Source organism: Pituophis catenifer, unplaced genomic scaffold (genome assembly GCF_029215685.1).
Source record: "Pituophis catenifer annectens isolate HBS135680 unplaced genomic scaffold, rPitCat1.0.hap2 SCAF_1, whole genome shotgun sequence".
In the NCBI taxonomy this organism is placed as follows: domain Eukaryota; kingdom Metazoa; phylum Chordata; class Lepidosauria; order Squamata; family Colubridae; genus Pituophis; species Pituophis catenifer.
Window position 1 is genome coordinate 64,981,746 of NW_027256881.1, and position 27,999 is coordinate 65,009,744.

Here is a 27,999-nt window from a genome sequence, read left to right on the forward strand (position 1 = left end):
TAATTTGGAGAAATAGAAACCAGTAGTTTTAATAAAACCAAAAGAGGATTTAACATTGTCCAAGGCCCATTTTGGTTTGTAATAGAGAAGAAACCTACTTTTGTTACTAGAATCACACTCAAAGAGAAAAAAATGTCTCTGTCAAGTTCAGACATTTTATGTCAGTGCTTGTAAATATATTTGTTGTGTTCCACTTTACAGTTAGATGAACACTCACAATACCATAAAAATGGATCTAAAAAAATAAATGTGCAAAGTGAACCCTTTTTTTAAAAAAATGTGAATCATAATTTATTTATTTATTAATTCAATCTGGATGCTACCATATTCCAAACCCTGAATGGCTATTACTGGCACTGAAATGAGCCATATTTTATATTTGGTTTTATATAGAGAACCTGTTTTATAAATCCATTTTAAGGAATCTATTACTCTCTGCGTGTTTTGCCAAGACTGTATAGGAAAATAATGAATGCATCACTTATTACAACTGCTACATTTTAAAATGCTGCACAATTAAATAACATCTAAATGGAGAAGGCTCCATTTGGAGAAGGCTTCTGTTTGTACCACTACCACATCCAAATTATTACAATTCACTGAAATAATTAAAAACATAAAATACATGATTCCCAAATAAGGTTTGTTTCCATTAAATATGAACTTATTGCATGATAACTGGAGACAAAATATTTGCATTATGATGTAAGGAAAACCAGTTGTTTTGTATTAAAATTTACAGAGATTGCATATGACTGTATGAGGATTGGAAATTTTAGGAAAGATAAATGTCTTTTTTTTTTCTAAGTTGGTAAGCAGAAGATTGTTCTGAGCATTTCAAAAGGAGAACATTACGACAGTCTCTTATGCTGCCTCATGAAAGGTGATTACTCCAATTACTGGACATTAACGCCTATGTACAACACAGATGCTTCCTCTGTCGTGTTACTTCTTCTGAAAGTGCCAAATTATTCGAAGCTTGAACTATTTTTCTTTCTTCTCACAACAGTAAAATATTACTATCTGTTCATATTTCTTCTTTTAATATAAAGGTATCCAGTGTTTAAGTTCTTCTATACCCTTCTGTATCTGGCTGTGGTAAAAATCCACATTGGCAGCAAAGTCAGTACAGACTGCAGATTCTGTGTTGCCAAGTGTACAGTATAATGCCGTTCCTCCAATACTAAGGAAGACAGTTGCTACGCACAGTAAGATCAGCAAAATGCAGGAGCCAGCTCCAACGTCCTCTGTAAAAAGAAGATGGATGACACAGAGTGAATAGAATGACAGATAACTGAAATACTTTACTTACCTGTATTGTATACATTCCTCAACGCTGAAATAGTCAAATAAATGCCCAGAACCAGCAACTTTGTCTACCAAGACAGAGCAAAGCTAAAGACAAATATCAATATTGGCCCAAAGAAAGATTTCAGCAATAAGCTTCCTTCTTTTGCTTTTGCAGAAGAAAATGTGCACAATAAAATAATTATTTGTATTCATAATTTGCTACTATAGGTAGTCTTTGCTTAACAACCTTTCATTCCATGACTATTTGGTACTGAATGAGTGGTACTTAGGACTGGGTCTCAGAGTTCCAGCCTTTGCAGAGTCCATAGGGTCATGTAATCTTGATCTAGCTGCTTCAGGACCTGCTTGCAATTAAAATTTTGCAGCATCCCGCAATCATGTGATTGCCATTTGTGACCGTGGCTACCAACTTCTGACAAGCAAAGTCAGTGGAGAAGTCAGTAGAAGATTGCTAGTAGCTTAATCCACTTAATAGCACTTAGCAATAGCACTTAGATTTATATACCGCTTCACAGTGCTTTACAACTCTAAGTGGTTTACAGAGTCTGTATATTGGCCCCAACAATCTGGGTTCTCATTTTACTGACCTCAGAAGAATGGAAGGCTGAGTCAACCTTGAGCTGAGGATCAAATTCCTGGCAGTCAGCAGAATTAGCCTGTAATACTGCATTCAAGCCACTGCGCCACCATGACTCTTTTAATAACGGTATGGAATTGCATAACAATGGCAACCAAAGGTGTAAGAACTACTGGCGCTATTTAGTGTGCTCACAATGTCACACTTTCCAATTGCACTGCTTGGTGACATCCCAATTACCATTTTTAAGTGAACAATGCCCATGCAATTTTATGCCATTTATTCATGGATGGAAAAATAAAACCGATGTATTTTTATGCTAGCTTTTTCCAAACATATTAACTCACACAAATATTTTTGATTCTATTAACGGGCTTTTTAATTTATTGACCTTTTTAATAGTAAAGGTATACACTGCTGTGGGATTGAATTTATGAGGGAGTCTGTAATATTTCAATATAAGATAACATCCCCACCAGCTGCACTAAAAATACTGCATAATAACATTTTATGTTATTCATTTATTTAATAAATTTATATGGCCACCCATCTTATATACATGATTCTGGGTGGATAATAAAACAAAATAAAAATATGACTAATAATTAAAAACATAAATAATACACCCAGCCAAAAATAGGAGCTGAGAATAATGGCAGCACCTCAAAATCAATATAACCACCCACACTAATAGGGTCTCAGGTTTGACTTTGATTTTGCCTTCTATTTTATATAAATATAGATATTTTCTATCTGTCCCCTACAAAGTAAGTATGATCTTAACTGGCAATAAGGATTATTGAAAACGCATATTGCTGAGTAGTCAAGCATAGTGTAGGTCTGTTATTGTTTTAAGCATAGAATTCCCTTCCCTTCCCTCCCCTTTCCCCTCTCCTCCCTTGCCTGCCTACCTGCCTTATTCATAAACCAAGATAATACAGTATATATCTTTTTATTGATTAGCCTATAGGCCATATCAAAGCACAAGGCTCAAACACAGTATATATCAATGATATTATGAAATAATTAAAGAGAATAACAAAAGCCAATTAAGAGATGTGTAAATCAAACTTGGCAGAAAATAAAAAAAGCTGTGGAGGATGCGATTCTAGTGGTAAATTAGATTTGTGGAAAATGCTGGAACAAGGCACTCAACAACTGTTAAGTATATGGAAAGGATAAAACCTGGAGTTGGTTGTATAACAAATCCACTGATTTCTAATAGTCATGGATATGGCTAAAAATTCTGTAACTTTCTAAGATGTTTTAGAATGCTGATTTTGCAGCAGATAATTTATAAATACTGGTTACAACAGGTGGAAAAGCTTACTAATAAATGATTCAGCTAGATCAAAGGACCACATGTGACATACTGGAACAGTCTAGTAATTCTTGGGTCACAAACTCATACATGTGTCCCAGCATATGTAAAGGTGATGCCGATAAGGAATGTTATCTTTACCTGAAGCAACCAATGAGGGTAGGGCATCAAATCACTACAGTGTAAATCCTCTTCTATATGGTGCATAAATGATAAGATAAAAATATCAAGATATAAGAAAATGAGCACTCATGAGCTCATGATACTGAAAGACCTATCCTTTTGGATGTCAAAATCTAAGAGTCTCCACTTGAGCTAAGCCAAAGCTTTATCTGGCCCCTTACATTGCAGACATTTTGTGAAAGTGGGCATAACATATGCTCAATATTTCAAATGTAGCCACCATCTCAAAAAGGGAGTTGGCTCATGGCTCATCTCCCACAAAACAGTGCAACACAATGTTTGAATGAAAGTATATTACCTATAGTTGAGAGCAACCTACCTCTCCATTCATGACTCTTCAAATATAAGCAGATATGGCACATATAGGTAACTTGAATATTTATAGTTTCATATTTCATGAGATTATGCAATTCTGGGGTTAAAGTTAGTGAGGAGAAAGTACCTTGTTCTAATGTTTCTTCCATTTCTTGGAATCTCACTCTTCTTTTTGACTGTCTCAGCTGAATTTGAGCCAATGTATTTTCTTCACTGTCGTCTCTTTTTTTCAATATAGACACAAGGCCCTCTGCAGGAACAGTCTAACAAGAATGATAAAGTAGACTGTTATAAAAACACAGTTTTAAGACTTTGTTTCATTTGCTACGTATACATGGCGTATTTATATAATCCAGGATCTTACACATTACCTTTGAGATATTTTAACTCTTGGTTTTAATCTTCATCATGATTGAAGATTATTAGTTGCAAATATAATTGTTTTATAAGATATTTAACTTTAAAACAGTTAAATACCAAATACCAAAGGCACTATTAATATCTTGTAACATAATGTTCTCCATTGGTTCCATTCGGATAGAAGCTAGATGCTATCATGGATAAAAGGAGCTCAAGTATTTCCTTATTTGGATGTTGGACGTGCAATTGAGAATAAATCTGGTATAATGATGAAACCAAACACAGAATTATAAGACACATTTCTGCAGTGCAGCTATAAAGTTTATATTTTATTCCAAACTGTAGTCTGAATTCCACAAATAAGCATCTTAAAACATAAAATCTCTTAAAATATAAAATCAATAATAAAGTGAATTGCTAAAAGCAGAAGTACTTAAAGTGGAGTTCTTAGTAGCTTCTATCTGCAAAGGATCATTTCAGCTATATTAGTAGAGCCATTACTACTCTATGAATTATTTAATTTTTCAAAGCAGCCAATCTATGGATATGGCCATATTTCAGTTATTGTACTTTTATATTGTCAAATAAAAAAGAAGATAGTTTTGATCAATGCTTTTTGAATTAAATTATATTGCAATACAATCTATAATAAGTGAACTGCAATCTGCACTGAACTGTTATATATAAAAAGGATGCAGTATTGCAGGCTAATTCTGCCAACTGCCAGCAGTTTGATCATGACTGGCTCAAGGTTGACTCAGCTTTCCATCCTTCCGAGGTCAGTAAAATGAGGACCTAGATTGTAATATCTCTTTCCAAATCAGACAATGTGATTGTCTGGATTTGTTTTCTCATTTTGTCTCTCATAGTTGAGGTCTACTTATGATGACAATTACAAGCCTCTCTCATCTTTTTAAGTGGAAGAACTTGCACAATTGGTGGCTGATTAAATACTTTTTTGCCCCACTGTATATAGGTCTAAGTGCTATTGCTATTGCTTTTCAGGACTTTGCAATGCACATACATTCCAAGCAAGCAGCTATATGACATCCATTAAGCTGAAAATTCAATTTCAGCTTCAGTACTCCCATCACTCTTAAATAGTGGCAATGATCATACACATATTTTGATATGAAATGTGAAATGCACATGCAGCAATGCCATAGATAACAGTAAGAATTGAAATAGTCAGGTATGAAAATTTTCTCAAGGTCAAAAACTCATTAAAGGTTATGGAATGGTTACAATCCTAAAGGTGAGTGTGGCATGCCCGATCAAAAAAAAAAAAAATCTCATTCAGCTATACTGATATGCAAGTCACATCAATAACAGCTGAACTTATAATTTTAAGTCACATAGTTGAAAAACAAAGAATTCCAGAATAAAATATAAAGCAATTACATATATTCAACTCACAGTTACTTTCCTTTCTAAACTTCTTAAAGATTATTAATGTATTGAAATATACTATCGGTACTGTAATCGCCTTCAGCAGAACTAAGAAATAGAAACTTCTTTTTCAAATTTATTATGACATAGTCACTTATAAGTAGCACTTTGTGAATCCCTTTCTTTTCCACTATTTTTAATGCCTCTGCAGGTTTCCTGGAGTGTTCAGTTTTCAGAATACACAATGCCCCCTGGAGGCGGAATACTCCGTTGCAGAAAGGGAGGCATCATTAGAAATGATCATCATCATCATTAGAAATAGGGCATCACAAGGAACAACTAAAAGACACCCAAGCTTTTACCTATTAACTGATTTTAATTCTGACTTTAAAAGTATTGACTTCAGTGTTGTTTTTATCCTGTGTCCTTCTATTACTGTAAGTCCCTCTGAGCGACAAAATCACCACTAGACAATCGTAAGACAGCTTTACTTGGAACAGCTTACTTCTGACAATGTCTTTTACACCATCAAACATCCACATCTACCTATCCCAGGTCTTTGGGAAGGACTTGATGGGTGGATAAAGATGCCAAATGCAGTCTGAACATCTGGCCGACTATGTGACAAATCATAATAATATAAAGGAAGCAAGAAAATAACTCTCTCTTAGAAAAGACTAATGCTGGGCAAGTTTAATGCAACTGTAAACACACTGCTGAATTCTGGCAGCTGTAAATCCTGATTTATAATGCATCAAATAGATGGAAGCGACTTCTCCAAAATGCTGACATTTGGTGGTATAGTAACAGAGATGGGTTCCTCCCGGTTTGGCCAAGCCAGTAGCGGTGACGATATGAGGTCACCGAACCGGTTCTTTTTGTTTGGGAGCTGGGCCCTTCTGCCCCCGCCCCCCATGTTATTCTTACCTTTTATTTGGCCCTGCCCCCAATCTATTCGCTGCCTCCCGAGTCCCAGCTGATTGGCTAGAAGGAAAAAAAACTGTTTAAATTCTTGCCGCGGGGCTTCTAAGGGCCGCCCTACAGCTGATCAGTGTTAAAAGGCAGTGTGGTGGTAGACCGGTGCCACCAAAAACGAATGAGTAGACCGGTGCCTCCAAAAACAAATGGGTAGACCGGTACAGCTCTGCAAGTAGTTAAAAGCCTGGTAGACCAGTACCTCTGCTAAATCCTAAAGAATTGTCACATGACCATCAAATCATGCCCACAAAGTAAGCCACACCCACAGAACCGGTAGTAAAAAAATTTAGAACCCACCCCTGTATAGTAACATATGTACTATAATATTCAAGACATTTTGGTAGGAGGGTTGCGGAGGGGCATACAAAAGCTTTGTATATTGTATACAAATACAATATACTTTGTATATTGCTGGCTATAACTAGACATTGGCTTAGGCTATCTCTATGAAATACATTTTTTAATGCATGGCTATGAATTGGGGTATCCATTCTGCTACTTCTCTTTATGCCAAGATGTGTTTTTATGCAAAACATAGACATGAATCCATTTTCATAGATAGCCAATTGAAATATTGTGCCACATTTTATTATAATTGTAAGAGAAAGTCTTTCAGTCCTTTATGCACAACTCAAGATATAGTAAGTAAAATAACCCAGACACCAAGGCGTAGATCAAAGATCAGATTCCTATCAACATGTCAGTAGAATTTTTATTGCCATTTCTGATTGTAATATTAAAATTCAACTCTCCTTTTTGAAACAGAGATCATACATTTCTCCATGATCTGTCTCCCTCTAGGGGGGAATGCACAGCGTTGCTTAGAAGAAAGGGCAAAATAAATGGAAACTATTTACTCCTTCAGTTTTTTGTCAGGACATATGCAGGTAGTCCTCGACTTATAATCAGAATTGAGCCCAAAATTTCTGTTGTTAAGTAACACATTTGTTAAGTGAGTTTTGTCCCATTTTACGACCTTGCTCGTCACAATTGTTAAGTGAATCACTGCAATTGATAAGTTAATAACCTGGTTGTTAAGTGAATCTAGTTTCCCCCTTGACTTTGCTAGTCAGAAGGTTGCAAAAGGGGATCATATGACCTTGGGACACAGCAATGATCATAAGTATGAACCAATTGCTAAGTATCTGAATTTTGATCGCATGCTCATGGGGATGCTTCAAAGGTCGTAACTGTGAAAAATGGTTATAAGTGTTCTGCCCCAGCTACGGACCCCAAAGAACGCAGCACACACAAACTCTATACAAAGCTTATTTTACTCAAATAACTTAGTCTTTATCAACCAAAGGCTGTTAATACTGTCTTAACAGCCTATCAGAATTCTAAGATAAGGTAATCACAGTCTTACTAGAGTTGGCAGAAAGCCCAGAAACAATTTTACAGAGAATCCAGACGTGAAGGAGATTGAACTAAAGTTGTTCCCTACAGCTTGCTGCAAGCAGCGTTCCTCCTTAAATAGGCTAAGGGAGTGGCCAATTAGCCCCAAGCCTTACTCTCGAGGAGACCTCCTCCTGAGGAGCCACTCCTGCCTTTTAGCAGCTCTGCGTGCCCGTGCATTGAGAAGAGGCTCCTCCTCTTTGTCCTCTTCACTTAAAAGAGCTTCTGGAGGTTCTGAAGGCCCTGCTGAATCCCTGCCTCTGGCACCACATCTTCTCCAGCCTCCTCACTGTCTGACTCAAGCGCCAGCTGCATAGGCCACTGGCGCAGCATCACACCAGCCTCCTCATTGTCAGAATCAGCTACAATCTGCACAGGCCACTGACAGGCCACAACAATAAATCATTTTTTCAGTGCTGTTGTAACTTTGAACGGTCATTAAATGAACTGTTGTAAGTCGAGGGCTACCTGTATGTCTGGAGAAAGAACCAGCCAACAATAATAAAGATAAGGAAGAGATTTGGATCAGCAGTGGCTCTGTTCATCAGCAATGGACTTGTTTATTGTAGTACAGCTTAGCAAGTGTCCCATAATACTAAGTCCTCAATTTTAGGAAATCAACATAAATTTTTATATTATCCAATATTCACACCCATTTAATCTTGCACAGTAAACCACTATAGTTCTACTCTAATGAAAATTCAAAAACTCCATCCCATCCCCTTTGCTTTCCCATATTTTACATCTCTTTAAAGTTCGTTTTCCAGCTGACAGAGCTGGAGGAGCAAGCTCCCTCTAGAGACAGCTCATATTATTCCATATTTGGCCTGCAGAGATTGCTGTTGAATGATGCAAGGTACATACTGTGCCCTCTTTAAAGACCAATGTCTCTGTGATAAATTTAGTGCTCACAGAACAGCAACACAGAGCTAAGAATTACATAAGATTTCCCATAAGAGCATTGTATCATCAACTCTTAACACTTACAGTAAACACAAGATGAGAAAGTGAGAAAAACACACAAGTAAATAGATTGTAAAGTGGTTAGAATTGTTAAAACATGGTTTTAGCAAGTTAATGTTTCTCAAATGCATTATATATGTGAAAAACAGCATTGAAGAAGTAGAAGAATAGTGAAAGTTTTATATACAATTTATGTACCATTTAAAAGAACTTTTCAGAAGACTGATAGATAGGGCCTTCTTCATTTTTTTTAAGGAAATAATAACATTTGCTAGATTTTTTTTAAAAATAGAATCTTAGTTTTAAAATTCAGAATAAGCCATCTTAGTTTTACTGAAACTTTAGCAATTACAATGCACATTCTACCAAGTGGTTGGAAATATTATCTGGTATTCTTCTTCCCCAACTAAGATTTGAGAACATCTATATACTTTTCTATATATATATATATATAGAAATTCATATATATTCATTACCCTCTCTCACACAGTGCTAGGACCCATCCATCTGTTAATAATAACAAGTCCTTTCAACACTGAAATGCACACTCTCATAGCTACAAGTTAACCTTTACAAGAAAAACAGGGTTAAAGTTTAAAAAAAGATTTAACAACAAGTTCTTCATTCTAAATTCCGCTTACATGCATTTATTTTAGGAAGATAGGAATTGATTTAAGTGGTGTTAAGAACAATTGCAATAAGTAAACAGACAAACCAGTGACCCTAGGGAAAAGTCCAATGAATAAGTCAAATGAAATAAAGCTTTATTATTGTTGTTGTTGTAGAAGAACAGCTAAATTTCTATCAAAATCCTTTTAAAGATAAACTGATGTTTTTCTTTCTAATTTTTACAGATCAATGCCTCAATCCTAAACTGTAATTTTCTATGGCTGACTTCATAAGATACAGTTAACATTTCCAAAAGCATGAAGAGACAGCAATAAAATCAGTCAGCAATGAAAGAATAGCATGTTCTGTCTTAATATCTAATTCTTTGAAAAGCAATATAAGGAATTTATCAAGCCTAGCAGCTGCACTAAGAAGTTATAATAAAACAAAATAATTTTTAGAGGTTAACAGGAACAATAAAGAATAGCAATAGAAGTGAAACATGGATCTGGAATATCTCAGAATGTTTGTGATCAGAAATAGAAAAATAATGTATGCTAACATGTCTGTTTTCTAGGTGGGAATCTATTTTTCCCTTTTTAAAATATAATTTATATTAAAGAAATATTTTACAAAGTTAAAAGATAAACATGAAAAAGTAGAAAGATAAAAAAGAAGTATTGAAAATAAAAGAAAGTGAGAGAAAAACGGGAAAAAAAAATTAAGTGACTTCAGATCTTTACAGCAGTTATAGAAATAATTAATACAATTTCCATCTTCAAAATTACACAACATAGTTCCCTACTCCTCATCTCAGCTCATTTTAACAGGTAAATCCAGAAGTTCATTTTTATCCATTGAAAAATCTATTTTTTCCAAAGTGCATATTTAATGCTGGGAAAGTCATGCAAGTATCATAAACTTTCTCTTCAGCTGTTTTACAAGCTAAAGAAAATAAATACATATAGTTCCATCATGAATCATGAAAACATGAAAAAAAAGGTTTTTTTTTTTCAGTATTTACCTCTGCAATCTGTATTCGTTTTGCGAGCTCGTCAAGTGAAGAAAAGCTTTCATCTGGTGAATAATCTTCCGATGAAGAATAAAGTGCTTGTTCAAGTGGAATATGTGGAAGAATTTCAGAGTTCTCTTGGGCTTCTAGAAATTTAAGAGCACCCTCTCTAACTTTTATGGTACCATTTAAAAACTGTTCAAAGAAGCCTTCTGGTGCCTCACTTTCACCTTTTTCTTCCAGTACTGTTGTTTCTTCCTGTATCCATTCATATACAACTCTAGGCTGTTTGGACATCTCAGTGTCAAACTGTACATTCCCACTAATGTCTGATGGTTGGTTTTGCACAGATTTTCTGTTATTTTCATAATCAGGCTGTTGCTGCTGTGGCTGATTTACTAGGTTGCTTTCCAACTGGCTACCGGCAATCACCACAGAGCTAGAACAGCTTTTTGTCCTCAGTAAGTTTCTTTCAGATGGAATGTTTTCATCTGTGGCTATAAGATCAGGAGGTATATAATCCGCATCTGTCCAAACTAATGCATCTACCATTGGTTCACTAAAACACGTTGCTGAAGGCTTCTCAGCTGCTGCTTCTATTTTTGCTCCATCCTGAGAGAACTGTTCTTTCCTTCGCTGCAGGCTGTCATTTTCACCAGCATCCCTCAAAGATAAACACTGAGAGAAAGGCGTGTCCAGGGTCTCTGTGGATAAAACAAATGGCTGATTCAGTGTGAGTTCAATACAGCAGAGCTCCTCCTTGAGATGATGTTTCCTTGCAGATAGCTGAAGTCTTTCTTTTTCCTTAATAAGACAACAGCTTTCAGACTGAAAACTTTCATCCCTTTCTCTTTCTCTGTGATGGTTCTTTTTTTTTACTTCAATACTTGGCCAATTCTGAGTATCTAAATGAAACGGAAAAAGAGTTGAAGCTTTTAGAGGTGATTCAGCACAAAAACACTGAGGGGGAAAAAAAGCAACAATAAAACCTCTGACAACACTGTCAGTAATGCTTGAACAAATTATCCTTGGCAACAATGGCTCTGATCCATTAATTTTAATACCAAGATTTAAAATAGCCAGATCCCATTAAAATAACCGAGCCTAACTTTGAATGAAGTGTTATCTTAATGTTTATGCAAACTTCTGTGCCTGAAGTGCAATGTTGGTATGTAGAGTTTGAATCCAATGTTTGAATCACTGTTTACGTTGCTTATAAACGAAATATGTAGAAAACTCATTAGGATGCCTGTGCAGTAAAAACAGAGGCAGCACAAAAGAAGTCAAAAATCATATGCCAGTTATCACAGGATATCTCCCAACTAGCTGAAGGAGAGAATACTGTATATAGTGGTATAATCTTGTATGATTATTTTAATAGCAAAAGAATATTAAACTAGGCAAAGCTAGGCAAATCAATCCAGTGTATCAATTTAGGATACTAGAGAAGATGCAACTTCTGATTAACTGCAAATCCTTGCCCATATATGAATTAAATCAAGGAATGTTTGTGTCTAGAAATACACGTGGATATGAGCTTGTAGTGTATAATGTAAAAATAAGTTCACCGTAGTAGTTATAAGTGTATTTTCTTAACATGCACTTAAAAACAGAGAACTGAAAATATGCTATAAGTTTCTTAATGTTTACAGAATATTTTTCCAACATGAATAAAGGGGTCATGGCAGAAAAATCAGCAAGAACTCAGTGGCAACTTCTGTAATAGAGGTAAATCCAGGCTTGACTTCTTTTTGTCCTTAAATGACTAAATTAGGAGGATATCAAAGAGAGGAGAAAACAGCAATGATGGGAAGGATTTTCACAATGACATAGATAACTTAGTCCAAGGAGCAGAGATTCCCCATCCCTGTTCTGAGAGATCTTCTCCTTGAAGTTATTGACAGAAAACCACAAAAAGGAACTATTTTTGTAGCATCCTAACTGAGGTGTATAAGTATGCTATGGATAATATGTGATAGATTTGAATACGATATTTTAATTTTAATTTGATGTCTCCTATCCAAATTTCCTCTCTAAAAATAGGCTGAATTTTACAGCTGTTCTTTGTGTTTCAGTCAAAAATGATAATCTTTATACACATTTCAAGACAATGTTTTAAAGGCATTAAGAATAATAAACATGAGAAACCTAATAACATTCCACTACTGAATTTTGAGCGAACTATGTAAAAAGCTATACAATGCTATTGTAGGAGATACAATTTCTCCATAATATAACCAAGTATTTATATACTATATATTATAGGACAAATATGGTGCTGTGTACTGAAGGATGTGTTTAGAATTAAAATATAAAATTTCCATCAGCTCACATACTCATTTTAAAACTCAAGTTTATTATTAGTGAACAAATACACTGATAGCTATTAAAGAAACAACAGTCCAATAGTAAAGCATAATTATAAAAGCTCAGAGGTTAAATACTCTGCTCAAAGTAGACATTAGATTTAGAAAAACTGTGCTGCAAACTACATGAAAACTGTGCTGCAAACTACATAAAAAAGCATCTATAAATATTAGATCATTTTTTGGAAGGTATGACTATAATGTGATGAAGAAAACAAAAAGATCTTTTAATTTTCAACTAACAAAATTGGTTTAAAAATCAGATTATGTAAGGAGAGATCTAAAACTCTACTCACCACTTTTGTGACTGACATGACCATGCTACAGTCATGCATTAATCTAAAAAGTCTAATTGCATTCTCTACTCAGCTCCACTTACCGATTTCCAATGACAAAGTTATTATTGCAATGGATGCACTATCTATATTTGGAAAGGACAACTTTTTAATGCTAGGAATTGTATTGTACAATTGGTATATAAAATCGAACCAACAATACAATAATTGTACATTTGAAGAAAAACAAGAGGTATAATGGCTGGACTGATAATGTAGGCCAGAGGTCTTCAAACTTGGCAGCTTTAAGACTTGTGGACTTCAACTCCCAGAATTCTTGGAGTTGAGTCCACAAGTCTTAAAGCTGCCAAGTTTGAGGACTCCTGATGTAGGTGAACCTATGTCATACTTGTGGCCTGAGTTTTCTATTTTGTTTTCCTCTTTTGGTGGGAGCATTTATTATTTTTTAAAATTATGTTAAATCTATTTCAGGGGTTTTCATGTGTTTCCCACCTCAAAATAGTTGGAAATGTGCCACTGTTTTATTTTTGTTGTTGTTGTTGCAACTGTGGTTGTAGCAGCATAAAATTAGTTCAGAGGCAATGTGTAACCTATCTCTGGTTACATCTGCCAAGACCGTCTCCTATAAATTTATACAACTTAATTACTAATGCCATTTATAGGAGATTGTTACCATGAAAAGACACATAAACTTCACAAAAATATATTCAGAAGACACTTTTTCATGCTATCACTCAATAATAACTTTCATCTTTTTCAATTTCCTGCCCAGTTTCATTAATAACTGTGTATCTTTCTCCTGTAATATTTAATATTGGAAAATAAAGAGGGTTCTTTAAAACCATTGCCCATATAGCCTTTTTTTCTCCCCAAAAAAGACGTCAAGATATAATTACATTTTCTTGTTTTGATTTTAAAAGGTTGATTATTCTTCCAAATGAATAATTTTCAAATAATTACGTTTTTGTTTAATTTAAGCTAGAGTAATTTATAGGACAAATACCTGAATCCCATATAGAAGTAATTTGTTCTTTTAAATCTTCAGATGCCATTAAACGTATGAACTGTTCACATCTGAAGGGTATTTCTTTATTTATGAGCTGAAAAGCAAAATAACATTTACATTATAAAATCGTTGTTTTTATGTTTATGTTGCACATGTTATGGGAAGTAAATTCTTTTAAAGACGACCCAATCATTTAATTGCAAAACTATGCCAAGAAAAAAAAAATCATAGCTTACCTTGATTCTGGAGACAAGTGGCCTGTAACCCAAAAACATAAGAAAATTAAAAATAAACAGCAGGTCTCACCAAAATATTCTTCATAACAAACGTCATCAAAACTAGAGAACGAATCAGATCTGTTTTTTCCATGTTCTAATATTAGCACAGGGCTTTACAAGACTGAAATACTATCTATACCACCAGTTTTAAAGCACAGAGCCAGGGCATACCAATATTAATGACATTACTGTATAAATTGTCACTTGATGGCCCAGAAGGCAATGAAAATTGTGAAATGAATATAAGATCTTGTAAGTGCCCTTACCGCCTGTGTTTATTTAAAAATTCCAGCTTTACAAAAATTGCCCTAAACTGAAATTAACCAAGAAAAATTAGCCAAAATCTCTGAATTCTGATTTTCTGTTGGGAAACTGCACAGAGAGAATATACTACTGGCTTAATGTCAGTTCATTCAGTGGCCATTCGAAATTACCAAGGATGCTGAACGAAGGGACTTTTGACCCAAATTATGGCTGTGGCAGTGCCCCCATGACCATGTGACTGTGATTTCGACATTTGGCAACCCATTTACACTTACGGCTGGTTGCCAAGCTCCCTGCGATCATGTGACTGCCATTTGAAAACTTCCCTTTCTCAGAAAATCAATGGCCAAACCACTGCTGCCTGCCAAGAGGACTCCCTCTCATTTCTGGGAAGTGGCTGAAAACAGTCCCAAAATTCAAGCAGGATTTTGGCACAGAATAGTTGCAGAATGCGTTGTTTGCAACCAGCCCCAAGAAACGAGAGGAAGCTCTCTAGTCTATGGGCGCTGACTGAAAAAGGTCCATTTTGAAATCCAAGCAGGATTTGTAGCCCCAGAGTGGAGAGACAATGTGGTAAGGTAAAGAACTGAAAGGTCCCTTAGGATGGGGGAGGCCCTGGTGTGCTGCCCCACTCACTCACACACACACAGAAGTATGGTTTAGAGAGTTTATTAATGTTCTATTAATGTTTAGAACAATTAATCAGTGGAACAACTTGCCTCCAGAAGTTGTGAATGCTCCAACACTGGAAGTTTTTAAGAAGAGGTTGGGTAACCATTTGTCTGAAGTGGTGCAGGGTTTCCTGCCTAGGCAGGGGGTTGGATTAGAAGCCCTCCAAGGTCCCTTCCAACTCTGTTATTCTGTATTCTGTTCCCCAGCAATTCCTTTTACCCAGCCTCAGAACTGTCCCAGATAAATCCAGCCACAAGCAGGCCAAGATTAGTCCACAAGGCAATTGCCAATAATCCATAAAACAATGGAAAGTTGCTCCAACAGATAAGTCCACCAAACAAACTTAAATCCACCAGGTGAAACTGAAATACACACACAAAAGCTCACTTGGCAAGAGAAGTTCAAGGCACAAAGTCAGGCAGGAAGCAAGAGGATCAAACACATACAGCCAGAAACCCAACACGTTGCTCCCAGCAACCCCTCCTGTCTGCCTGTCGTGATAAGTAGGGTTCTGGTGCAGCCCATCAAGGTGGGTGGGGCCTTTTCTCGAGTAATCTGGCAGATTTTACCTAGGATGCCATTTGCTTAACAACCTGCAAGATAATTTAACAACTGCAATTGGGAGTGCCAAGACTGCAGTTGTTGAGTAAAGTGATTACGTGGTATCACATTTAATGACAGTTTCACTCAGTGATTGATATCCCAATCCCAATCCCAATCGTGGTTGTTAAACAAGGACTAAATGTACAGTATCTAAGTGTACATTTAGACACTAAATGTACTTCCAAACAGCAAGAATATCTGGCATCTTGATCAGGAGAGAATTTTGCACCCACATTTCCTATAGCTCCTTCTTGTATTTTATACCAGTCACGTTTTTATAAACAAATTAAAATTATATGGCTAATAAATGACAAATATCCTACACCTGTTGACTTCATGGAAACATAGGCAAGGTGATATAAAATGCAATCCAGTGCTGTATTATCAGATTTGTGTGCAACAAAATACAGTTTCTTCTAGCCACCACCCTACACATTTACTCTGATATTTTATCTTTGTATGTTTCCCCTTCCTTTAAGAAGCTCAAACTGCAGTTCTTTCAAGCAAGTCAGTGAAACAGGATCAGCAGAGAGATATGGTGAAGGATTACACAGTGAGTTACATACTGATAGGATAACTGAACCCAGGGCTCTGTAATTCAACTATCTCATCACTATTCCAGAATGTTTATAAAACACTGCTCCTACATTGGTCCAAGTATGGCAAGGAATTTCAAATATATTGCATGGCTTGAGTTATCTATTGAATCCTCAGATTTGAAAAATAAAAATCAGAAGAATGTTAAATAGAATTGTGTTGCTGAATCTTAACACAATTTAAATCGACTCCTTGTTTGTTTATTTTTAAACTTGCCTTCTTCTAAGAAATTAAGATCAATATATCTAATTCCTTCTTTCCTTGCAAAAGAGATTGAGGGCTGGAGTACCTAAATGTAAAACCAATATGCTCAATTGGAGGATATTAGTGGATAACAACATACTGTGTGAATGTGGAAAGATACAGAGCTCGGCCCATCCACTAGCATATCAGCTACTACCAAAAATATGTACCAATAATGACTTATTTTTGGCCAATGACGAAGCCAAGAAAGTGGCTTCATTCTGGCAGTCTAAAGTTTGATCTAGCCACAGAAGAAGAAGCTGCAAAAAAATTAACTTTAATCCTAAAAAAAAAGATTGAAGTACAGTAGATGAGGTCCAAAATCCCTTCCAATTGATGATTTTATAATCCAAGAGCTTCTGCTTATATTTTAACAAAGTTGTAATCCAATGTTCAGTGTCTTTTATAAGGATGCCAGCATTTCTAGCTTTGAAAACTACTATCAATATACAAATAGTCCTTTGGTTTCATGTCCATTAGAAATTACAGCAGTGCTGAATGAATGGCATTTATGCCCAATCCCCAAAGTTATGACTGTTATAGTATCCTTGTGGACACATATTAAAATTCAAAGTACACTTGGTCTGAGCTTATTTGAGGCAGCTCCTGGCTACACCAACCCTTCTGCCCAAGGCTGCTCATGCTGTTCTCCAAATAGCACAGGATGTTCTCATAATGCTTTGAAAGACATCTGAGGCCTTCTAAAACCTCACAAGAAAGCTGCTCACTCTGTTCTCTAAAATGCATAGATCATTCTCACGATGCTTCAGAAAAACCTTCAGAAAGGTTCTGCCTGCTCTGAACAGCCCTATCTCATGCTTTGCCATCTTATAATCAATTTTGTAGAGTAGGGGTCACCAACTTTTCGGACCTCAGGGACCACTAAATTCATAATTTTAAATCCTGTGGACCACTAATATGAATTTTTTAAAAAGATAAATAGTATTTAGTGCAATATAAAAAATGCAAATAATTTTTCTGCAGACCACTAAAATTTTCTCATGGACCACCAGTGGTCCGCAGACCACCAGTTGGTGATCGCTGCTGTAGAGTATACCAGAAAGTTAAAGAAAATCTAAGTCAAAGAACTCAAAGAGTCAAAAAAGGCAGTAGCAAACTACTTCTCTACAATTGTCAGGAAAACCACATAGTTCTAATAACGTAACAACCAGGAAGTGACTTGACTTGATTTGAGGACTTAATGACTTTATCTTTATTTATTTAATAGAACAATGGTCTGCAAATACAGGACAAGCAAAATAAAAAAAGGTATTTAATCTGAAAATTAATTTTATTATCGTCCTGGACACATTTGGACAGTATCATTATATGGCAAGCTATTTTCTATACACTGTATAACTTTAATACCAATATATATTATTACAAGGAAGTGCTGCTTCTCCAAGGGCGAAAAATATCCAAATTAAGAGTTCACTGGACATATCCAACTTTTGGATGTAGAAGAACTATCACATGTAGAACTAACTGTGAAAAAATGTTGACTAATATTATATAATTTTAAGGGATGCGGTGGCTCAGTGGCTAAGACACTGAATTGAATCGATTGAAAAGTCAACAGTTCAGAGGTTCGAATCCCTAGTGCCACGTAACGGGGTGAGCTCCTGTTACTTGTCCCAGCTTCTGCCAGCAGGAGGTTGGACTAGATGACCTCCAAGGTCCCTTCCAACTCTGTTACTGTTATAACCTAGCAGTTCGAAAGCACGTAAAAAATGCAAGTAGAAAAATAGGGACCACCTTTGGTGGGAAGGTAACAGTGTTCCAGGCATCTTTGGCATTTAATCATGCTGGCCACATGACCACGGATACGTCTTTGGACAGCGCTGGCTCTTCGGCTTTGAAATGGAGATGAGCACCGCCCCCTAAAGTTGGGAACGACTAGCACATATGTGAGGGAGGAACCTTTACCTTTACCTTACTGTATAATTTTATTACATACAAATAACGTTCATCACTTACTCTTGATGAGATGTGCAAAATTCAGCAAGTTTGTCTAGCTCTTCATTACTCAGTTCTTTAGAAGAATTCTTTAGATTTGGAACCTCACTGCACTCTGTTGCTTTCCATTTTGTTTCTATTAACAACACACATGTATGTTAAAAAATGAACTATTTAATATTTCAGAAATATAAATTCTAAAAAAATTAAAAAAACACAAATATTATAGTAGGTCTTTAAATCATCAAAGCAGAACAATAAAAAATGATGCCTCCTTTTATGAAAATTATATGGGATTCTTCCCATCCCAGTAAATGTTCGTTCAATGTGCTCAAAAAGTCATGACACAGTATATTTTTGAGTATTGTTTGTTTAATCAGAATTTCTCATTCATTAATAAGATTTAGGTGAAGTCCGAGTCATAGAACACAATGTAGGCAATTATCTGGCTGGGCTCATAACCTCCCTGTAATCAATGCATTATAATAGGAAATGAAGACATTTCTCAAGTTTTACCAGACATACAAGTTTCCACTATATGACATACTTACCCCATTGCTGCTGAAGGGAAGAGAGATTTGCAAGTAATTGTTTGTGATACAACTGTTCAAGCCGAATGAACGTCATTGCTTTCTCATCTAAATGGAAAATAAAGGAAAATACAGACACGGACTGCCACTCATAGATACATTTTCAAACTACTTTTGTGATAGGAGGAAAATTTGATGTGGGCGCAGACAAGTTTTCCAATATTGCTGATTAGGCTTTGAAACTGATAGGCTTTGAAACTGATAGGCAACACTCAGTTTGCAAGTCCTAGATCAGCAATACTGACAATTGCTTCTTCTTTGGATATGCATGTGATCATAACAGTACTGGCTGTTTAGGCACCTGAAAAGCACAATAAAATCTTAAGTCATAATAAAATTGATTATAGCAATAGCAATAGCACTTAGACTTATATACCACTTCACAGTGCTCTATATCCCTTTCTAAGCAGTTTTACAGAATCAACATATTGCCCCCAACAATCTGGGTCCTCATTTTACCGACCTCGGAAGGATGGAAGGCTGAGTCAACCTTGAGCCAGTGAGATTCAAACTGCTGAGCTGCCAGCAGCTGGCAGTCAGCAGAAGTAGCCTGCAGTACTGCATTCTAACCACTGCGCCACCATGGCTCTTATTATTATGGCAAATTCTGTAGAATGAGAATGCCATGGTGGTTGCTGACTTTGTTATTTCATATATAGCAATGGTCTGGAACAGTCACAAGATCATTTAGCTCCTGTAAATGTAACTTGCAATAATTCATAATGCTCTTCTATCAGGTACCTGAATGCAGAAGGAACATTTTGTAAATGAGCATAACCATTGATTAAGTCATTTCAGGTCACAGCCTTTAGGTATGAAGAATCACAGTTGGTTCCACTTTCAACTGAAAGAGTCAACAGGAATGAATAAAGTCCTTAATTTTACTCTTCCAAGAAGTGCAGAGAAGACTCTTAAAACATTCTGCTATAACAGTCAAAAAAATGAGGGGATGGTGAGCATGTGTAACTTTTGAGCATGTGCAATGGAGCAACCTTCCTGACAAAAATTTCCAGGATGAAGGCTTTGAATATATATAAAACCCATATATGTGTTGAGATATAGAACAGGATATGGAATGATTAATTATACGGCCTGTGAATTTAAATTTAACAGAAAGTATTGTATTCTGCAGTAATGTGTCTAGAAAGGATGATAAGAAGTGCAGCAAAAAAAATCTTGCTACCACAATGAAAGAAGGATCAAATCTTTGAACACGAAATACTTTCTAAACATACAATGAATTTTTACACTGTGCTTTCTTCAATACCACGTCTACATATATTTCAGAAACCAAGGAGCCTTGGTGGCGCAGCGGACTAAAGTGCTGTTAAGTAGCACTTAAGTAGCACTTAGCTGCCAGCTACCTGCAATTACTGCAAGTTCAAATCTCACCAGGCTCAAGGTTGACTCAGCCTTCCATCCTTCCGAGGTAGGTAAAATGAGGACCTGGATTGTGGGGGCAATAAGCTGACTTTGTATAAAAAGAACACCGCTTGGGGGAGCCCGAAAGCCCTACTAAGCAGGTATATACAAAAGTATGAAGGCTATTGCTTAACGCACTGTAAGCCGCCCTGAGTCTCCGGAGAAGGGTGGCATATAAATCGAACCAATAAATAAATAAATAAATAAAATTAGTGTGTGTGTGTGTGTATATATATGCATATTCTTTCTAGCCAGGTTTTACCTACGTAAACTAAGTTGTTCTACAGCCCTGGTTCTGTGAAATCTCATTCACAAGTTTCTGGGCCTTTTTTCTGCTGACAAACTGCAACTTTCTGTTGCTTTCTGGGAGACTCAGATAGCTATTTCTGCCTATTAAGGCGTCATCAGTGAGCTACACCCACTTCTCAGATATCCTCCCTGTAAAGGTACAATGTGTCTACGAAAAAGGAAAAAAGACATATATATATATATATATCCCCCCTAGCATTAATAAATAAGAATAAGTGTAAGAAGTATTTTGGTTTTACGGAATTGTACTTGAAAGTCCACATCTATGTTTGTATTTTGATATCAGTCCACAGTCAATGTTGTATTTTTTAAAAAGGATACATTCTCCATCCTGAAAATAAGTTTCAGCAATCTGCAAAGAAAGAAAAGGGGAAAAAACTTTTAATATATATTTATTATATTTTATACTTGCCTATAGGGACCATAAAATTCATGATGTACTAAAAAAATTATACAAGCTTAAAAAAAACGAAACTAAACTATTAAAGATACCTGGCACACTAAAAAAACAATACAGATGCCAGATATAGTCAATAAGGACATTCAGAAGAGTGCTGCCTTAGGACTTCCGGGTTGGCTCCGCAGCGCCATTGACAGTCTTTTTAGACCGCCGCCCCCGTGATTCCGTTGAGCCGTTCTGACAGCGTTAATCAGCTGTCAAACGGCTTGAAAATCTCCCCTTCGGGAAAAGAAGGGGAGGAGAGCAGGTGGGTGAGGGTAGAGCTCCCCGAAAACCCCTGGATTAATTCCAGGGGTTAGGAGGGTGAGAGCTCCCCGTTCAGCCCACTGAAGCTCCGGATCCGGGGGGACTCTGTTTTTTTTTACAGAGCTAGGCGTTGCGTCCAATTTCTGCTGTCAAACAGAAGATTAAATGATTTCAAAAAAGCAGGCGGAACAGAAGCAGGAGGACAAGCTTTTTGCAAGTATAATACTTAACTCCGGGGATACAATGTTTCTAATTGGATTTTCTGAGCTGGAAGTTAAGATGGCGTTTCTTTGTTGCGATTTTAAAAGTGAAAGTTAGAAAAAGTCTTTGCTAATAGACTCGTGCTCAGAGACTGGCTTTAAGTTGCTGGAATAGATTTTGAAGAGCTGTCTGGGAAAAGATTATTTCGTTTGGTATTGTTGAAAGCTGCTCAAAAGGATGGCTCTGACTTTATGATTTTATGGTTGTGGGAAGAAAGAAAATTTCTTTAAAATAAAATGGCTTCTAAGAAAGGAGATCTTGAAAGTGCTGGATGCTATTTGGAGGTGTCAGAAACGAAACAGTTGTCTGATTTACAGAGTTATAAGGATTTTGATGCAGAACTTACAGAATTTATAAAAGAAGCCATGAATAATCATACTGCAGCTATAAGTAACCAAATAGCAATTCTTAAAGGGATAACAACAGAAATGACTGAGGAAACAAAAACAACTACGGAGCATGATGACCATTCAGGAGATATTGCAGCAGAGAGGGCGGAAGAATTTTCTCAAGAATTTTCGAGCTTATTCTCTGCTCTTTTCGGAAAAATTGATAGAATCTTTCAAAATTATGACTTGGTTTGGAAAAAAGTAGTAAATGACCAGACTTTCGAAGTTTCAGAAGATGAAGGAGATTTGTCAGTGGCATCTATACATTTAATAGAAAAGAAACAACTGAACTTCTTTTCACAAACTCTTGATAAACTTTGATTTTACAGACGAAGGAATGAACTGATTTATATAAGCATGAAGAGGCGATTTGGGGGCTCTAAATCAGAGGAAACTTTCTTAAAAAGGGGACAATCTTTGCAGTTATATCAACCTCAAATTAAAATGAAAAACCTCCTCAAAATAGAAGTAGGAGGGATGCAGAAAGACTGGAAAAAATATAAAAAGAAAGCAAGAATGGAAGATTAACCTTTTCTTTTGGCTTTGTAGTTGTTCTACTCATGGTTAAAAATGATTATGTTTTAGGTGTTATAACTACTGAGGGGGAAAAAGTATAAAGTTAAATATTGATTCTTAAATATGATGTATTAATGGTTGATTAATCCTTTTTGGTTTTCTAGTTTATGTATTAATGGTTAATTATGTTGATGATCATCTTTCAAATTTTAAAAGTTGGAGGGAGGAATAATGAAGGGGGGAAATTTAGAAACTTAAAAAATGTAGAAATTTAATTAGTGAATATCTAAGGTTTATTTTTTGTTATGAGATTTCAAAATAAAGCAAGAATGGAAGATTAATTTTTTCTTTTGGCTTTGCAGTTGTTCTACTCATGGTTAAAAATGATTATGTTTTAGGTGTTATAACTACTGAGGGGGAAAAAGTATAAAGTTGAATATTGATTTTTAAATATGATGTATTAATGGTTGATTAATCTTTTTTGGTTTTCTAGTTAATGTACTAATGGTTAATTATAAAAATGTAGAAATTTAATTAGTGAATATCTAAGGTTTATTTTTTGTTATGAGATTTTAAAATATCTGAACTTTGAGAAAAGTAGGAGGGGGAAAAATGTTTTTAGGTTTGAATGTTTAATATTTGTTAATGGTTTTAAAATTCTTAGAGTTATTGGATTACATGTTACTTTGTATCTATAAAAAGGGAGGTTGATGAAATTGTAAAAGGGGAGTTAAGGGGTCTTGGGAGTTATTAAATCTTGCAGTTAGCTAGTTTATTTTAGCGAATGTTTGGTGAAATCTATGCCCTGTTTTTGTTCTGGGAAGTCGGGGGTGGGGGGTGGTGAGGAGGGGTTGAAGATTGAGTTTACCAAATTGATTTTTTTTTCTTTTTTTCTGATGATAGTTTGAATGATTGTTTATATTGTATACTTGTTTGATCAGAAAATAAAAACTTTTTTATTAAAAAAAAAAAAAGAAGAAGAGTGCTGCCTTATGTATCACCACCCACCTAACCAAGTGCTGTTTCCTTTAATGCAGCACACTTTGCTTTTTTATTTTGAACTACAGACATATTTGGACCAGTGAGATTGTATAAGGACTCACTTGTACAAAAGTCACCGTACTGATCAATTTATCACATTTTGAACTAAACTCTTAGGATGTTTTGTTATCTTTATGGGATCTTTGTGCAGCTTAACTATAGATAAATATTATACAAGAGTTTGGTACTTTGCAGCATGTCAGCTGTTATTATTAATTTAATTACAAAACTTTTTTTTAAAACAGCAATTAGGACAGAGAGCCTAGAGAGCACAAATGAAAGCACATAGGAGCTGCTAGGAAGTGTAATAATTCTTTAGTATTCAGGTAGAGCTGATATCTGCCACTTGATTCTGTTAACAGAAGTGATGGGGAATGAAACTGAAAACTTCAGTATAAACATAATGCTCTGAGCAATACGTTTAGATTCTAATAAGACAATATTTAAAATTACATGCAGAGATTTTATTTATAAATTTTGAAATCAATGTGATAAACACTGTCAAAATCAACAATATGAAAAAACAGGTAAGCAACATCTTCTTACTACCTGGTGCAGGAACAGGGGAAGCACGTTTGAATCCATTTGCTTAGATTCTCCTTGAAGAAGAGAGAAGAGGAATTGTAAAGTTTGAGCTGGTTCTTTCAGAGGATGGTTTGAATTTGTCTTGTTTCCATCTGCCCCTTGCACATAAGATACTGCTGTAAAGTCAGCTTTGTCTTGTTTGACTGTGGAAATATTAAGAGAAATAATTGCTTTTTCTTTTAAGAAAATGTAATGTCAGAAAAATATACAGTATTTCAAATTTCTTACTGTGTTTCCCTGAAAATAAGCCTTCCCCCGAAAATAAGCCCTCCCCTGAAAATAAGCCCTCCCCGAAAATATTTAACCGCATGTGCAGCCGGTCGCCATTTCCTCTGGTTAGGGTTAGGGAGACAGAGCTGGAAATCGGGTAAGATGACAAGAGGATCCCCGTGTTGCTCCACGCGCCCCAAAATAATAGGACCTCCCTGAAAATAAGGCCAAGTGCTTATTTTGGGTTTCAAAAAATATAAGACAGGGTCTTATTTTCAGGGAAACACGGTATAAACATAGATGTGCTGACAGAAACTTTTGTCTCCTTTTAACCCCTGAATTTATTCTAGATGGTCAAAGTTTCCCAGGAACAATGTAGATATGACAGAAAAAAAATCACAGCGGAAAATGAAAACTTTCTTTCTCATTGCCTCCTGAGTGTTTGGCGTGTCTCTCTTTCCAATGCGGTTCATGCAGTAAATCCGAGTTTTTCCTGCAGATTCTATGCCTCACAGAAGATGGCTGATAACAACTGTAGTGGTGAGTGTGGGGCAAAAAAGCCCAATTACGTAAATAATTATGATTGTCCTTCAGATTAAAAGAAAACATGTTGTTGTGCATATCAGCTCTACTTGAATGCTAAAGAATTACTACACTCGGACCCAAAGGTGGCTCCTCAGCCCCAGTCTGGAAGTGCTAATGAATTAGGTTTGGGCTGATATGATTTGCAGATGAAGATAAATTGCACAACAGAAACCTGTGTGTGATGGAGTTCTAAGTGGAACAACTGTTGCACAGGGGCACTCCCAATCTTTTGGAGAAGAGATCTTAATCCAGTGGCATAGTGAAACATTACAGCTGGACACCTGGCCTGCTGCAGTGGGTGACCAAGACATCTAAGCCTCTTGTGCTCCACAATGCTTGCTGGACTTGCCTCCTTGACTCTTGATCAATCTCCTCCAATCAATCTGCTAGGGCCAAACTTCACTTGCTCTATCTCACCAAGAGTTGAAGTCCTGTTAGCTACTTTCACCTGGTTTGGCCCATCTGCTGAGACAGTTTACTAGGGTGTGGCCACTGCATATATGCAGCTACTTGGAGCCACAGGTGAGAGCTAAGCACTAGGTGGGGATCAAGCAGACCTAGTATTGTGATACAAGTACCTCTATTTTCAATTTCTTATTATCCCTAACACACTGCTGACCCTTCCCCCCCCCCAGTGGATACACACTGTGTCAACTCCTTCATTAGATTGTTTACTATTGCTTCAAGATCTCTTTCCTCATCTGTCACTGTTAGCTCAGGTCTCATTAGTTTCTAGGAATAGTTAGGATTCTTAACACAAATGAGCATCACTTTACACTTGCTCTTGCTGAATTACATTTGCTATTTTGATGCCTGCTCCCCCAATTTGCAGAAATCCCTTTGAAGCTCTTCACAGTCTTTTATTGTTTTACCATTCTGAACAATTTAGTAGCATCAGCAAACCTGACTATTTCACTATTCATATCCAGTTCCAGATAATTTATAAATGTGTTAAAAAGCACCAACCCTAAGGTAGAAGAACCTTGGCACACCTAACTGGCTACATATTTCTTTTGTGAGAAATTTTATTCCTTATCTTTCTGTTCTATTCTTTAACCCGCTCTTTAGCCACAAGAGGACTTGCCCTTTTATTCCACTGAGTTTAGGACTAGTGATTGAGAAGCGTTAAGATTATAAACATGGTGGTTCTATTGATAAAGATGAATTGGGTATGTGGAGTGATAGTGAAGTAGTTCTCTTCCTCATGAGAAATGAGAGGGTTCTGCATGCCTTTGCCTTGGCAGTAATTAGATTTTAGTGAGAGTGGGATCTGATTGGAAGAGGAGGAGAATGCATAATGAGTATTGAATTTGGGTGGTAGCTTGTAATGATATGTGGGAATGAGCTTGGGAGGCAGGAGGATGAGCTGTAAATCTGGTTTTTGAAGTTGTTGTTGCTTTAGTCAATCCTCTATATGAGCTTAGACGATGATGGCGAAGGTTTTCGGCATTGAGTGCACAAACTGGAACACATGTGCATGCATGTGCGCACCAGAGTGCCAGAAACCCCAAAGACCAGCTGGCCAGCATGCACATGCCTGTTTTTTGGCTGGTTTCAGGATGGTTTTCAGGCCTTTTTCAGGCAGTTTTTGGCCCAAAAAAGGCCAAAACTGCTGAAAACCAAGGTGGATAAAAATCAATGATTTTTTTTAAAAAAATCAAAAAAAAAATCAGATTTTTTTGATTTAAATCGGATTTTTTTGATTTTTATTGAATTTATTTTAATAAAAAACTTTTGGGGTAAAAATCTATCGTAAGATAGTTTTCTATTTAAGATACATAAATAATTTAGTTTATTCAGCATGAAATGGAGCTTAGTTATGTAGCATGAGGCTGTATATTCTGCAACACTGGGACTATCGGTGAGTCAACAGTGGGTGAAAGGCATAGCAGAGATGACAGTTGCTCTTTAAAAATTATGATTTAAATCGAGTTGATTTAAATCAAGCCTTTTTACTAGTGATTTAAATCATGATTTAAATTGTGATTTAAATCAACTCAATTTAAATCAAATCCACCCTGCTGAAAACGGCCCAAAAAACGACCTGTTTTTTGGGCATTTTCTGGACCATTTTCAGGCCATTTTCAGACCTCCAGCACTTGCGGAAACTAGCTGGCCGGCGCCGGAAACCAGAAGAGCAACTGGTGATGGCACATGTACCCACAGAGTGGGCTCACGCGTGCCATAGGTTTGTCACCACGGGCTTAGACAGAAATTTCTAAAAGAAATTTTGAAGCATTTTTGCCAAGTGTAAGTAAAATGTACAAATACAAAATAGTTCAAGGAAATTGAGCAGAGTTATACCATCAATAAGTGTGTATCTAGGAAACCACTTGCCTTTCCTGCTAGGACTTTTTGTTTTTCTTGGATTCTTTTTTTCAGGACCAAGCTTCTGTGGCATATCTGATTTCAAACTTTTACATGGCCTCTGGCTTTCATCTTCTTGGAAGCAGGATGTAGGGTCTCCACTGTCCTCGTTATTATTAATGCTGTCCTGCTCAACTCTTCCCATTGCATTATGAGAGTTTTTCTCAGTATTATGCTTCCTACTGTTACACTGATTTTCATTTTCATCTGGAGAAGAAGCCAAGCAAGTTTTGATCCTTTCTTCATTTATGTCAGTATGAAGTACATCTTCTAAATTTAAATGAAGATCATTTGTAGGAGATTCCCTATCATCCATTATAATGA

At 36.2% G+C, this 27,999-nt stretch overlaps 1 protein-coding gene across 2 annotated transcripts; it reads right to left on the minus strand.

The window, feature by feature from the left end:
* Positions 1-264: 264 nt before the first annotated feature.
* Positions 265-27,991, minus strand: CNST (consortin, connexin sorting protein). Of its 2 annotated transcripts, none has more exons than XM_070950446.1 (10): positions 27,646-27,991; positions 24,478-24,656; positions 21,337-21,367; positions 19,246-19,332; positions 18,716-18,830; positions 14,318-14,339; positions 14,079-14,175; positions 10,426-11,318; positions 3,835-3,970; positions 265-1,247 (listed from the first exon to the last, which is right to left on the minus strand). In XM_070950446.1, the coding sequence occupies exons 1-10, from the start codon at positions 27,989-27,991 to the stop codon at positions 1,042-1,044; spliced, it is 2,112 nt and encodes a 703-aa protein (XP_070806547.1). In that variant the 3' UTR covers positions 265-1,041. The 2 variants fall into 2 exon arrangements, with proteins under 2 accessions (XP_070806547.1, XP_070806556.1); XM_070950455.1 differs by having other exon boundaries at positions 10,426-11,117; positions 27,646-27,876.
* Positions 27,992-27,999: the final 8 nt, after the last annotated feature.